Source organism: Phyllopteryx taeniolatus, chromosome 3, assembly GCF_024500385.1.
Source record: "Phyllopteryx taeniolatus isolate TA_2022b chromosome 3, UOR_Ptae_1.2, whole genome shotgun sequence".
NCBI lineage: Eukaryota > Metazoa > Chordata > Actinopteri > Syngnathiformes > Syngnathidae > Phyllopteryx > Phyllopteryx taeniolatus.
Genome location: NC_084504.1, coordinates 2,690,322 through 2,706,443, shown reverse-complemented (window position 1 = coordinate 2,706,443; position 16,122 = coordinate 2,690,322). Strand labels below are relative to the sequence as shown.

Genomic DNA, 16,122 nt, shown 5'->3' with positions numbered 1-16,122 from the left:
CCACCCTTCCCCCTTTATGTCCGCATGCTGTACTCAGCCACGTCCGCCTTTCCTCTATATAAGCAGTGTGTTGGCAGGAAATGATCCCAGTCAGTCAAGCGGAGCGCTCATCACACAACAACATTTATAGATTTTGGAACTCGGTGCACACATAAGGTGCGCCGCATTATAAGCGGCCCCGTCCATTTTGGAGAAAATTTAAGACTTTTAAGTGCGCCTTATGGTCGTGAAAATACGGTATGTCATCAGAAAACAAGCCGAAAATTACCACTGATTCTATCTTGGGGGGATTTTTTTCTGCAGTTAAGTACCAATGTTTCACAACATTAGAGAGGTCTTTTAAGATTAAAATCATGAAATTCACAACCAGCAGGCAAGTCCAATTGTTCTCAAAATGGGTTCTGACAATTGTTCTTAGATATAATGGCTAATAAGCTTGAATTTCAAACTGGGTGTTCTTATTTAAGGTGATAACTGTATATCATTCAAAATGAATGGTAGATGGCAATAGCTTCCTGGAAGTTAAAAATTTGGTGAGGGTCTATAAAGTACGGATACTGTATCTATGGCTGTGAATAGTGTGCATTCCTGTTGTACTCGACTACAAGATGCAAATTTAAGCAGGTTTCGTTTTCATCATAATTTTAACCAAATAGCCTGGCTACGTAAATCTGATTTGGTTATTTTTTTTAAATTGCAGATGATTATAGTGTTTTCTGCAGATAAGAGCAGATCAGCAAACATTGTTCTGGGGGCAAATTACAACTCAAGCTTCTTGATGTTTAATTTGAGGGATGCTTTTTTTCACATCATCCAGCTGATTATTGAAATCCTCTCTTTTCACTGCCTGGAGTGTCAGATTTTCATTATCAGAAAATTGGTGTCAGCTGACTCACCAGTGTCTTCGCAATGTGGCCTTGAAAACTTTGCACCAACACAGACGACGGACTCATATGATTTGTTTAGAACGGACAGCTTAATTTGATCTTGGCTTTAAGTGAAGGACTAGGTAATCGTCTAATATCAATTGCTTTGCGGAGTTAATGATGTTGTCAATCAGTGCTGACCTCAATTTCAAACGGAGGTTTGGAGGTTAACAAAGCAATGACTTTCATTCCTTTTTCCTTAGCAGCAAAATGTGTCCTCGGTGAGCCACCTGTGACAATCAGTTGGCTGCTCGAGTGAGTAATGATCGGTCAGAGACAGGAGCAGCATCACATTGAACGTAGGGTGTAAACAAGCGCATCTAACCTGGAGCAAAAGACAACAATTTATGAGCTGAAGCATGGAGGAACTTTACTGTATATGAGTCATTTCCGTGTAATTTTAATCAATAACGGTAAATATTTTATCCATCCATCCATTTCCTGTACCAGTTATTCTCACTAAGGTCGCGGGTGTGCTGGACCCTATCCCAGCTGACTCTAGGCGAGAGGTGGAGTACACCCTGAATTGGTTGCGAGCCACATATAAACAAACAACCATTCACACGCACATTCACACCTACGGGCAATTTAGAGTCATCAATTAACCTACCACGCATGTTTTGGGGATGTGGGAGGAAACCGGAGTATCCGGAGAAAACCCACCCAGGCACGGGGAGAACATGCAATCTCCATACAAGCGAGGCCGGATGTGAACCCAGGTCCTCAGAACTGTGAGGCAGATGTGCTAACCAGTCGTCCCAGTGTGCCGCCCATGGTAAAGAACTCCAATTTTAACAATTTTTTTATGCCACTGTGGTTGTGGGTGGCTGGATGTGGGTAATTGCCTCCCATGCTAAAACAACCACGCTTAAAGTCGTATTTCCAAACGTTATTGATGATTTAAAGTTCTCGACATTCTAAAGGCAATCCTTATTGACAGAGCAACTGATGGTGGCCCATTGAAATACACTTCTTTTTACAATGGTAAAGACAAAAGAAGTGTATGACATTAAAGACATACAGTACAGTTTCATAAAAATCATGAGTTGACCTTCAAATTCAAAGTGCATAAATGACCCGAACTACTCGTTAAACCCATTACACGCTTGTCTTTATGCAATCTTAATAACAGTGAAGTCATGCAATAGTCTGGGATTGGCCGGCGACCAGTTCAGGGTGTACCCCGCCTCTCACCCGAAGATTGCTGGGATAGGCTCCAGCACGCCCACGACCCTAGTGAGGAGAAGCGGTACAGAAAATGGATGGATGGACATGCAATAGTTTTGACACTTTCATACATATTCATTCATATTTGGAAATCATTTATTTTGCTGTCTGCTATTGTGTGAATGCAAACTGCTTGCTCCATCCTGGCACTTCTGCTCACAGATTGATACAATTTTTAAAAAATGACCCATATTTTATTACTAGTTGGAGATGTAATGTTTATGACCACCCTATTAGTTTGAACATCATCATAAGAATACTAGCAGAAAGCTTGAGATGCATGAGTGAAGCTTGTTGTTATGAAACAGTCCCACCTTCATTTAAACAAATTACTGTACAACTGCAGATTGCAGACTCATAGTGCAGAGATCATTGCAACCAAGTTTGCTAAACATATTCCACCTCCTCAGAAAAGCAGACAACACACCTCCAAAAGAAACATCTGACATTAGTCTGAATCATAGACATTTCAGGAGTGGGTTTGCTTTGGGGGTGAGATCAGTTCACACACAGGCATGTGCTACTGTATGTGAGGTGGTGAGGTCTGATTGCCATTAATGACATCAATCAAAGTCTACGCATAGACTGCATTCAGATGTCTGATACATCATTCCATACCTTGTATGTGTATTGAAGATATTTATTGTGGTAGGAAAACATCATTTAAGCCAATAAACGCCCGATGGGATGATCTGAAGATGACTTGAAAGTGGTAATACATGGCAAAGGTGCTAAATGTAGCTTTCATAACATTGGACCTGCTTCCACAAGGATCTGTAAGCTATTTCTCATGCAAATTTATTCAAAACTGCACTGAAGAAAGAAAACACACTTCTGTGGTTTTATGCATTTCCTTCCTTGAGTAACAGCCCTCGTGGAGCAAAACATCTTGTACTTTTTCGCTTGAACATTTTTTATAGGCAACATTTTTAATACCACCACTTATGACAACAGACACATTATGGGGGAAAATGTATGCAATTTAAATATCAAGAATGCAGGCGATAATTAGGCATTAAACAGTTCACTTTGTTTCTGCAGTTAGCAGAATCCTGTGTTTCACCAAATCATTGCATATCATAGAATTGAAGTACAACCCCAATTCCAATGAAGTTGGGACGTTGTGGTCAACATAAATAAGAGTACAAAGATTTGCAGAGTACAGAGTACAAAGATTTGCAAATCATGTTCAATCTATATTTAATTGGCACTACAAAGACAAGATATTTAATGTTCAAACTGATACAAAAAATTTTTTTTTTTAGCAAATAATCATTAACTTAGAATTTTATGGCTGCAACATGTTCCAAAAAAGCTGGGACAGGGTCATGTTTACCACTGTGTTACATCACCTTTTCTATTAACAGCATTCAATAATCGTTTGGTAACTGAGGACACTAATTGTTGAAGTAACACGTGCAGAATGCAGTTTGGCAGTTTTGCTGAAAAAAGCAGGGGCGTCCATGAAAAGACGTTGCTTGGATGGCAGCATATGTTTCTCCAAAACCTGTATGTACCTTTCAGCATTAATGGTGCCTTCACAGATATGTAAGTTACCCATGCCATTGGCACTAACACAGCCCCATACCATCACAGACGCTGGCTTTTGATCTTTGCGTCCATAACAGTCCAGATGGTTCTTTTCCTCTGGCCCGGAGGACACAACATCCACAATTTCTAAAAACAATTTGAAATGTGGACTCGTAGGACCACAGAACACGTTTCCACTTTGCATCAGTCCATCTTGGATGAGCTCGGGCCCAGAGAAGCCGGCGGAGTTTCTGGGTGTTGTTGATAAATGGCTTTTGCTTTGCATAGTAGACTTTCAAGTTGCACTTACGGATGTAGCGCCGAACTGTATTTACTGACATTGGTTTTCTGAAGTGTTCCTGAGCCCATGCGGTGATATCCTTTACACATTGATGTCGGTTTTTGATGCAGTGCCGCCCGAGGGATGGAAGGTCACGGGAATTCAATGTTTGTTTTCGGCCTAGCCGCTTACATGCAGTGATTTCTCCAGATTCTCCGAACCTTTTGATGATATTATGGACCGTAGATGATGAAATCCCTAAATTCCTTGCAATTGTACATTGAGGAACATTGTCCTTAAGCTGTTCGACTATTTTCTCATGCACTTGTTCACAAAGAGGTGAACCTTGCCCGATCTTTACTTGTGAATGACTGACCAATTCAGGGAAACTCCTTTTATACCCAATCATGGCACCCACCTGTTCCCAATGAGCCTGTTCACCTGTGGGATGTTCCAAACAGGTGTTTGATGAGCATTCCTCAACTTTCTCATTTTTTTTTGGAAAGTGTTGCAGCCATAAAATTTAATTTTTAAACTTGAAAATTTAAAAGTTAATGATTATTTGGACAGCACGGTGGGCGACTGGTTAGAGTGTCTGCCTCTCAGTTCTGAGGTCCGGGGCTCAATCCCCGACCCCGCCTGTGTGGAGTTTGCATGTTCTCCCCGTGCCTGTGTGGGTTTTCTCTATCCCGCCTCCTGCCCGATGATGGCTGGGATTGGCTCCAGCACTCCCGCGACCCTTGTGAGGGTCGGCCCAGAAAATGGATCGATGGATGGATGATTTTTTGCTAAAAACAATACATTTTATCAGTTTGAACATTAAATATCTTTGTAGTGTATTCCATTAAATATAGGTTGAACATGATTTGCAAATCATTATATTCGGTTTTATTTATGTTTAACACAACGTCCCAACTTCATCGGAATTGGGTTTGTACATTCATACCTTCAAGGTCTAACTGAATCTGTTCAGTGACCTTTGTCAACTTCTGTCCATCCGTCTGTCCATCCATCCATTTTCTATATTGTATGTCATCATTAGGGTCACGGGTGAGCTAGAGACTATCACAACTAACTTTTGGGTGAGAAGCTGGGAACACCCTGGACTGTTTGCCAACCAATTGCAACTGACTTCCACATTGTTCTAATTTAAATTTTAAAAAAAAGGTTTTCACATAGGAATTATTGTAAAGTGAATAGTTTTTGCTTCAAACTGAAACTGTCGCTATCATTAAGTCTTTATTAACTCGACAGGAAATATTTTTAATACCATTTGAGTGAATTGAGTTTAAAGTCAAAGGTATTTTTTTCTTTATATTTATTTTACATTTAACATTTTTGTTAAGCTTTCAAGGGTGTTAAATTATTTTTTTTTACTTGTGACATTTTTATTAAACTTTCAAGGCTGTTCAATAATTCAGGTTCCAATATGCTGTACCTGCATTTACTGTACATGGATTACTGCCATTTATTTTTGCATACAGTGCAGAAAGAGTCATTTCAGCTCGTATAGTAAGTCAGACTAATAGTTTATTTTTGTTTCGACTGTGCCACAACAATAGGGTTGTCTAAAAAATCGAAAAAGATCAAATAAAGAAATCCCTCATTGATTGTGATGGTTTACATTCCAGAAAACCCCATAATAGAAGAAATCTACAAAATAGCGACCAATTATTTATTCTAGAATTATCCATCCATCCATTTTCTGAGCCGCTTCTCCTCACTAGGGTCGCGGGCGTGCTGGAGCCTATCCCAGCTATCATCGGGCAGGAGGCGGGGTACACCCTGAACTGGTTGCCAGCCAATCGCAGATTCTATAATTAATATACATTTAAAAGTTTCAATTTAATGTAAATAAGTGATACTTAAGAGGGGTGCAGGTATTCTGTTTGTTTACCTGAAGACGCTATCCACACACTCTACATAAGCACATGCCCATAAAAGGCGGGTATGCCCATGCAGACATGGGTGTAAAAGGGTGATTTCCTGCCTAACGCATGAGGCACTGTGCCCCACAATGACGCAACGCAACACGAGAAGTAGGGCCGGCATATCCTGCTGCTTCCCAGAATCCTTTGCGGTGCTCTTTAGTACCGTAGTTGGAGACAATCAAGCTAAACGTTCCTCTTCACTTGCATTTGTTCCTTTCCATATTGTTATGAGTGTGTGCATTAGCTATATGTCTGCCTTGACTCACACATGATCTGAAGTGCCATCCCCTTCTTACTCAACAGGGCTTAATATGACATTGGTCCACATTTTACAGCTATAATAGCTTTAACTCTTCTGAAAAGGCTTTACACAATGTTCAGGAGTATGTGTAGGAAATTTATTTTACCATTCTTCCAGAAAATAAACATATTTGTTTTCAGTACCTCTCTGATAGTGTCAGTCAAGACTTAGCATGATGCAGAAAACTCTTGTACCTCCCTAATAATATGGCCAGCGTTAATTCTCATTACACAGGCCTTTAAAGGTTCCTTGCTGTTCAAAATAGGGCTAGCCGATTAATCGATTATATCAATAAATGATAGTGAGTAATAATAATAAGTTTATTGCTCAGGATGATTTTTTATGTTGAAAATAATTGTTTGTTTTTATTTAGTTCAAAACCTGGGCTTGTTGATGTGAACTGCTTGCACTAACAACATGGCTGCACACAGAGAGGAGCTTGTTTACAAAAGTGTCAGTCACGAGTCAGTCATTGTTGTCTAGTTGGCGACTTCCGACCCCTCTAGTGACTACTATTCAAAAAAGTGACTCACGGGGTTAATTCCTGCTCAGACGCAGACAACGAGTCCACTCATTCTTTTGCGTATAACAAGAAAGGAGACAGTGGAAGGCAATCATGGAGTCAATTGTGCTGTACATTGTCATAAACATGGTGCCCATTTATATGTTGATAAAGACAACTGTACAAGAGAAACGAGATACATATGGACCAAACTAACATGCAGTTTAACAGCTTATTTCATGATGTTAAATTGTTGTTTAAAATTATATTGAGGATCATGTTTATGTACATGCTTTGACAAATGGGAAATTATTTTGCAGGAGGGGAGAAAGCCCTTTTTTTTTTAAATTTACATTTTCTGTAAATGAAAATATATGTATTTCTATTATTTCTGTGGAAGTTGAAGCTCGTAAATAGGGGAGAAAGCCCTTTTTTTTTTTTATTTACATTTTCTGTAAATGAAAATATATGTATTTCTATTATTTCTGTGGAAGTTGAAGCTCGTAAATACTGGGCGGGCTGGGGGTAAAGCTTGTTTGGTATCAGGATAAATAAAACAAATCCCACAAATGTGAAAACACAAAACTCATTTTGAATAATGTCTCAGTCATTTGCTTTTTCTATATGTGAAGGAGAAAAAAAACATTTTCAACCGGAAAACAGATTTTTGTGAAAACAGGCAAAATCAAATTAAATTTCCCAAGTCATGAGGATGTTTGCCTTCTGTGCATTTTTGCAGAGACGACGTACAAGCTGCTGTCTTGGCAAGTCAAAGCAGAATATTGCGAATGCTGATCTTTGTTTCTCATTCCTGACATTTTTAAACATCACCACCTTGCCTCTAGTGCCTCAAAAACAAACAACTCTTTGGTCAATATAATGTGCTCACAGCTGCACAATGTGTTATGGGCAATCACTACATAAATCCATAGGAGACATTCATGTTTTATATACCCAGAAGAAGAAAGACTCAGGTTACCACAGTTATGCTCAAGTTTTGTGGGAGGTCCCTGAAATACCCAAATTCTGAGGTAGGGATAAAATAAAGCATTAAAATTATGTTATATTATATAGTTTGCTACCTTCTTATTATGAGGTCACATAAAATCGCTCACACACACTCACACGTACGCACACATAAAGTCACGCTTGAGATGTCTGCACAATTGCAATGTCAAATAGTAAGTTTCATTTGCATAGGCTGACATAGTGCTAGGATGAAATGACTGACTGGTAAACGGCTACATTTGACAAGTAGAACCATCCATTGTTCTGAAACCAGAACCCACACATGTAACGCTTGAATGATGGAAGCAAAACGTAGCCATACAAATATTAGCCTACAATCAAATCCTTTTTTGTGATTAAAGTAATAATTGTTAGTGTTGTATTATAAGTTCACGTTACAACTGGAACTTAGACCTCTTGGAATTCCAAATAATTCAAAGCTTGCCAATGCGAGAGAAAGTGAAAACAATGTGCAGCATGTTGAGGCTTGTTCTGACATCAATGTTTATTTTGGCACAGCTTTGACATTTCTCTGCACATGGCCCTACAATCTTGGTGAAGTACATTTTAGTTCAAGTGAATCTATGTTGTAAAGTCACATCAATCAGTTTGGTATACAGTACATGGGGTCCTCAATTATAAGTGAAGGAGGTTTAGTGAAGTTGGTTTTAATTAGTAGGGGTCAGGGAAATGATCATGTAGATCATGCATTATACTGTATGCCACCGACTGTCAAAAAAGATACAATTATTTAATATCCCAACAATATTTAATGGTAATTATTGCGCTGAACTTAAAGCACTGGATTGGTGTAACAAAGTTGCGTGACAGCACCTAAGGCAGAAGTCTCTCTGACAAACCAAAAGCAAATAGATTGTGCAAGCAATAAATAAAAGCAGCGAGGGGAATGTAGCTCAATACAGCGTAAAAGTAGTATTTCTTATCAAAACCGCCCAAGTAAAAACTACGTTGCATCGGAGTAATTGTAGTGCGTTACTACTACTCAACTCTGATAATGGCCAAAAAAGCTGCCAGACAACTGCGCAGGTTCAAATAAGACTATTGTAAATCCTGAAACAACTTTTCCTTTGAAAGAATAGTGTAAGCTGTTATAGCTGCAAACAGGGGGTCCAACTCCATTTTCCTTCCATATTCTGTTCCTTTTATTTGAATCGCTTGGCTTCTCAATAGTTTTGTTAACAGCAGGGGTATTACTTTCTTGTCCCCTCACATGAATTATCATTGAGCAGGCTGTGCTCACTTTGTTAATGCTTGCTATTTGCACCCAACGCTACAAACACCTCCCTGGCTCGGACTAAGGTGTTTTTCTCAGTAATATTATCTGTGCTACCTTAGCAGGGGTTGATCTGTGGGTGGACGTGAAGTAGACCGCGGCTACTGTGTGAGCGCGGGAGTGGATGTGCCACAGGAAGACTGTGGATCTCCACAGTTCAAAGTATTGATGAGCTACACATTGCTCAGCTTGAGCTTTTAGTGTGCGGGCCAGCCTGCTGGTGGAAATCCATAGCAACGCTTTAACGAGACTGCTGGTCTGACCATGGGAAAAAGGTAACAGGCTTCAATTATAAATGTATAGTTTCCCCGTCATAGTCCAGCTATGTGTTTGGTATGCCCATTCAGTTCTTGTAAAGAGCCAAAAAGCCATCTCTACAGCCTTTATTGTGACGCAGCTCTTGAATGTACTTTGCATGCTGTCATACAACACGGTCTTCTGATGCAAGTCACAGTGGCCAATAAACAGGTAACACAAAGGGATCAGAGGCTTTTGACAGAACTGAATAATGCAGCAGTATATGGTAAAGGGGTAATTCCACACAAAACCCGACCATGTTTAGACGGTCGCTTTCTCTTTTGTGCGTTTCCAATAGTTGGTGCCAAATGTGACACTGGGAGGAGGGGGGGGGGAAGCAAGGGGGGGAATTCCCATTACATCTTTAACAGCTTGGGTTGCTCCCTTGAGCTGTGGAGGGTAAGGAATAACAAAGCTGAGGGAAGTCGCGGCTCCTTACCTCTGATGGGCTATTAGTTATTCTAGTGAGCAGGAGCCCCATTAGGTCTGCCATTTAATGCTCCCATGCCACAGTCACACATGAAAGCTGCACAATTGAAAAGCTGGCCATTTGACCTCAAGCGTCCCTTGTATTTGAGAAATGCTTTGCCACAGATATCTGACAAGGAGCTGATTTAGTTGCTTGTGTACCTATGTCTTATCTGTCATGTCAGTGGAGGCAAAGATGTTTGTGAAAGAGCACGACAGAACTTTAAAGCTGGATGATCTCTGCAGGTCTTTGTGATTTCATTTACATGTACTTTTGTGACCCCTGTCCGACATCGCTGTGCTTGCATTTATTGAACACCTGAAACAACTCACGTATACACCCAAAAGGCAGATAATCAACTTGACAGCGGTACAGACGTTGGAGTGAAACCACTAATCCAGCGACACACAAAGAGTAAGAGTAGCACAATATGTTCCCAAATGATAGTTGACCACCACATTGTTCAGATTTCAAATCTATTTTTCACATTCAATTGTCATACTAGTGTAAACAATGTATTCATAGGTTTTCATCACTCTCATTTTTTAATATTCAAGTGTAAAAAGGAAGTTAATCGCAAATTCTGTCAACAAGTGATGACATGCATGGCCACACTGGATTTTAAAAAAAACCACTATGTTGTTAGAGTCTTACTGCTTTGAATCTGAGACCGCTTACATACTTAAATTAACTTCCAGTGTATACATTCCGTTTTCTTTCAAAGCTCCTTGGTGAGCATTAAAACACTTCTTTCAAAATGAGGGTCAAAAAAGAGGGATGCTTGTTGTTACTGAGCTCACTTAAGGTACACTGAAGTCTCGCAAGATATTCCGACATCTTGTGCTACATCATACATGATGATCGTGGTCTATCTTTTGGAATAAGAGTTCTAAAAAAGCCACAAACCCCCCAAAATAAGCACACAGCACATGCCCAGAATTAAGCATTTGATGCTTGCTGAGCTAATGTCTCACGTGATCAGTTCGAAGTCCAAAGCTTTGTGTGACTTTCGTGGAATCTTTTTCCTGAAAATGGTGGTTTTCCAAAGATCCACAGATTCCCAATTATGTGACTTAAGATGCATTCAATTTAAGATGCGCCCGTGCATAATAACCAAGTGTCTCTTCCCCCAGTAGGCTCCAACGGCAGGTAATCTCAAACTTACTTCACAAACTGCCTCTGGCCATTGTTTTGATTATTTAATGGAAGTATGTCCCAATTTTTCTGTGTACTGTACTTTATTATTTACTGTGATTGTTTGTATGGCCGTGTGTGGCTTTTGTGTCTGTATTTTGCTGATGTTCGGCTACTAATGTAGATATCTGACTCATCTGCTTTTCCCCCCACATATGGTTTAGGCCTGGTTTGGATCTGACAGTATCCAATTACCCGCCTTCTTTTCCAGCATCTGGACCTGAAACCACACTGCACATCTTGAACTAACACTTATTGCATCATGGTTTATAGGCTCCAATATATACTGTTTACTCTTTACTGAATATACTGTGAAAGCGTTTGAGATGAGCTTGAGGAGGAGACTAGTCCATCCAACGCTCAGCCAAGATTCGAGTGACAATTATCCCTGGCACAGTAGCTCTAAAGTACGCTCAACCCAATGATGATAAGCAGCAGGACAAAAGAAGACAGATGTGTTGTACATGCAGAAAACGGCTACATGTGCAAAAAAAAAATTCAGCATGAGCAAATTGATCTGTGTTTCCCGCCAAGGCTTTCAATCTCAATCTCTCGGTGCCAGACAGTGTTTTAAAGTCACTCACATAAAAAGAGCCCAACTTTAGTATACACTCCACTCTTGGAGTAAAAAAGGTTTAGTCTGTGCAGACTATAGGATGGCAAATATGAGTTCATTCATCAAGGAAACAGGTTTTGCAATCGTACACAAGGGCACATATTGAGCCCAAAATGCAGATGGCTCTTCATCATTCGGCAGCAACCTGTATTTGTTATAGCCTGCACTGACCGGACTGAGTGAATCCAACTAATTCGCAATGTAATAAGTACGTGATGCCTATATGCATTACTGGAGAATGTAATCTATGCTGCCAATAAACGTGATTATGTTTGCGATGGATGGTCTTATTTACATATTCAGCACGACAGAAAACATATACCGGGATTTACATGATGGGTGTGTTTGTCACCACAGTAGCAAACACACAGGATAGCAGAGGACCACCTGCACAGTGACTTGATCACATACATTTTTATTATTCCATTGGGAGTCAGCAGCCATTTGCGAATAAATAACACACTGGCTGACACGATCGAGAGACATCAATAGCTTCTTTTACGTCAAGAATGAAAGATTAAGCTACTTTGTGGATAATTTACTTTGCGTGTGGCCCAGGAAGTGAAGCTGCCACAATTGCAACTAATGGGAATTACATTCTAGCAATAAAACTGCATGACTCAGAACAACAGCTCTGAAGAACTAAAACCATTGCAAAACAAATCACAGTGCACTGACCTTTACTTCCTTATCCTAAAACAGACAAGGGCGGGGGGGGGGGGGGGGGGGGGGGGGGTCAGGGGTGTGTGTGTGTGTGGGGGGGGGGTTGTTGTCGCCACAGATTGTTCGAAAATTTACCTCTCATGCCTCGCAGAGGAAATGGATTTTTGGAGGGCAACGGTCATACCTCGCATTCCCTGGAGCCTGAGATGGTGTATGTGTAAGGTCCTGTCCCATTAACCAGCACATCCATTGTCTCGGAGTGTGAAGGCTTGTAGTCCACGTAATACTCTTGCAGTGGGGAATTAAAGGAGCGCTCGGTTTCCCGAGCCTTTTTCTGCCGTTTTTTAACCGTGGAGCGTTGCTGAAGCTGCTTGATGCTGCTGGGATAGTGCTTCCACGAAACATAGATAACAAGTAGGATTATAGCCACAGACAAGAGGAGGGCCACGCTGCCAGCAATGATTTTATGGAAGGACACATACTCTGAGTTAGCTAAAGGGACGCTAGGCGAGGCCTGGGAAGGAGTAGGAGAGGCTGTCCTGTTCTCTGCCAGCTTCTTGTCCACCTCAGGCCGCGTGGGTAGGGGGAGCGGTTCTGTTTGAAATGCAGAGGTGAGAGGCGCCCTTGTTGAGGTAATGGGGCTCGGGGTTACTGTGCAAATGTTGTACGTCTCGACCACGTCTGTGACTTTCTCTCCTTGTGCCTCTTTGGGGCCTGTGCAGATCACGGTGGACTCCTTGTTTCCCTTGAAGGCTTTGAGCCAGTCCACTAGGGGGCATATGTTGGGATTACAGTGCCACAGATTACCAGCCAGACTGATGGTGGTGAGTGAGATCCAAGTCTCGACCGTCTGCTGAGACACATTGTTTAGTTTGTTGGAGTCCAAGTTGAGGGTCTGGAGGTTGGGCAGGCACTGAAATGTGCTTGGCTCCAGCATCTGAAGTTCGTTTCCAGACAGGTCTAGCTTTTGCAGGGAGGTCCACATCCATGACAGGCCCTGTGTCAGCAGTTGGATGCGGTTCCATTGCAAATAGAGTGCCCTCAGATTAGTCAGGCGGGGGAAATGCGCAAAGTTTATCTTGGAAAACTGGTTATGTTCCAAATGCAGCTCGATGAGCTTAAAGAGTCCGGCGAAGGCGTTACGTGTGAGGCTCCGGAGCCTGTTGTAGCCAATATCTAGAAATTCCAAGTTGCGACAGTCAAGGAAAACCCGCATTGGGACAGTTTTCAAAGAATTTGACCTCAAGTGTAAACTAAGTAACTTCCGTAGGCCCACAAATTGATTTGGTTGGAGTACCTGCAGTTTATTGTAGGAAAGGTCAAGATTTCGCAAGTTTGGAACGTCATGGAAAGTGTTGTTCTTGAGCAGGGTGATCTTATTGGAGCTGAGAATCAGTTCTTTAAGTCTGCGTATACCGTGGAACGCTTGGCCGTCCACGGAGCCGATGTAATTGTGATCGAGGTACAGCCAAACCAATTGACCGAGGCCCGCGAACTGGTGGGCCCTCAGGTTTATCAGGCTGTTGTAACGCAGCGAGAGGCCCTGTGTTCCCACTGACACGTTGCTCGGCACATCACGGAAAGCATTGGATTCGCAGTAGATTATTTTGCCGTCACATCTACAGCTCTGTGGGCAGGGACGTGCGCGTGTGGGGTTCGGAGCAGCCAGCAGCCAGGCAGGCACCGCCGCTATGAATACAAGCCATCTGCAAAGCACAGGAAGTCCTGCACACACACACACACACACACACACAGGCTGATTAAAGAGAAAGCACACACCAAAAAGGTGCAAGGACACATAAAATGAATAGAAAAATATATATTAAACAATCCCACCGGTCGCAATAGGGACTGTAAATTTTTTTTTCATTTCTAAGGCTATGAAAATGTTCATGAATGATCTATCAATGCAGTTCCGGCTGATATTGAAATAATAAAGGGTCTCAATGAAATATGTGCAGTGTCGCAGTGTTTACTGTAAATTGTCACATGACCGGAGCTGTTTACTTCCTGTTTGCGCCAAGAGAAGAGGATGGCAGCAAGAAAGCTCCCAAAGAAAAGGTTAGTCAAGTATGTTAACATAAAGATAGGACATAGATTTTTTTTTTTTTCGTCTTAACCTGAATATTCACAACGGTGCTCCCAGTATTCATATTGTTAGCATAAGGCTTATATGTAAAATATTCACACTCCAATGAGAGCGCATTGAGAGGCAATGCTGCCTTTGATATCGCACGCGCACACACTGCACAGGTCAAATAGACCTATATTGAGTCTGTCCAATGGTTGATATAACACAGTCTCCCACCGGTCACAATTGTGACCGATCATAAAACACACTTTTCCATGCAAATTTCAAAAAAGAAAAAAAATGATGATCGATTTTTTCAAAGGGATACTAATGACACATGATTTGGATAATTAATTGCTAATATATTTCACATGGAAGTGGGCGGATTGATTAACTTGCATCGTCAGTGTTTATCTCACGCACAGCCAAATTGGTTTTCTCGGGCAATAAGAACGATTGGTGATGAAATGCATCAGGTAATCTGTCAAATGGCTGATGAGGGGCAACCCTCGGCACCCCCCCCCCCCCCCCCCACCCACCCCCCACATAAAATCTTCAGTCATCTTTCAGAAGCCTCGGGGGTGCAAAGCAAAGAAGACCCCAGCATCACTGGCTGATATGAAAAAATACAAGCAAATGTTGGTAACAAGTAAGTGAACGGACAGCGCACATACCCATACTTGCGCAGTGTCGGCTCCTCCTCATGTCACAGCTTTGTGTTGCATGCGTCCCAGCTCCACATGTTCCACGGAGCCGGCCAAACAGTGGCGCACGTCCCCAGAACGCTTGTTTTGCACTGGGTAGGAAAGGCGCACTTTTGCTTACACACACACACACACACACGCAGGCACACACACACACCTGTCAGAGACAGCGGCGGCTCCAGAAGAAGTGAGTCTGTACTTTGCCGCGTTACTGCAAAGGATGATCTTGCCCACTTGTGGCGCCCACCTTGCAGAGCCCTTGGCCCGATAAAGCCCTAAACGTCGCCTCGGCTCGGAGGACGAGATGGTTCAACATCCGCCGGCCAATTGTTGAATCTGGCTTAATTAGGTGGCACCAAATGAATTGATGAAATGGAATGGAATCAAGTATGCTCCAAGCCCGACTAGTTGCGTGAACGGATCCGCCTCCAGCGTCAAGACGCAGCTGGCGTGGATAAGAGCCGATGAGCGTGTCATCAAGAAAGAAGCAGTTGAGTAGCAACAGGAATTGTGTCGGCGGAGGTCCCCGCGGAGCCCACTCGTGCACCTTTTTCTTTGGCGCAGCAGTGCCCCCTGCTGGTCACTGTTCATCTTCCACACGTGGCTGCCTTGATGAGCAGTCTGGCTGTGGAAATCATCAATTCAAATCAATTCATTCATTCAGTTTGGGATTTGAACCCCGGTCCTCAGAACTGTGAGGCAGATGCGCTAGCCAGTCGCCCTCTTGTTAAATTATCCAGTTTAATGTCCATGTATTAGTACACTGTTTATCCTCACTAGTAAGCAGTGTTGGGAAGATTTTGGAAATGTAGTTAGTTACAATTACAATAAGTTACCCTTTTGAAAATGTAATCATAATAGTGTAACTATTTAAATGACTTGCTCAAAGTAGATGCAAATGCATTTGGAATACCACACTTTTGTTCTTTTTGGGGCGGCGTGGCGCAGAGGGGAAGTGGACATGCTGCTACTAGAAGGTCGCCGGTTCGTATTCCCTCAAGAGCGCATGTTGCAAAACACTTTAACCTTCTTTGCCCACGAATGAATGGTGTTGGATGTTTGGTGGTGGTCGGAGGGGCTGTAGGTGCAGAATGGCAGCCACGGCTTCA

General features: G+C 42.0%; 1 protein-coding gene across 3 annotated transcripts in view; it reads right to left on the bottom strand.

Annotated features, from left to right (window-relative positions):
- The window catches only part of LOC133474622 (leucine-rich repeat transmembrane neuronal protein 4), a 74,681-nt gene extending 59,049 nt beyond the window's left edge, over nt 1-15,632 (bottom strand). Inside the window, exons 1-3 of one of the 3 annotated variants that reach the window (XM_061766432.1) lie at nt 15,561-15,632; nt 14,984-15,458; nt 12,423-13,963 (exon numbers count right to left, since the gene is read on the bottom strand). In XM_061766432.1, coding sequence (XP_061622416.1) covers nt 12,423-13,963; nt 14,984-15,014 — 1,572 coding nt within the window. In that variant the 5' untranslated portion in view covers nt 15,015-15,458; nt 15,561-15,632. Of the gene's footprint in view, nt 1-12,373; nt 13,964-14,983; nt 15,521-15,560 lie in introns of those variants that run through there. The other 2 variants (XM_061766431.1, XM_061766433.1) reach the window with 2 other exon arrangements.
- Nucleotides 15,633-16,122: the final 490 nt, after the last annotated feature.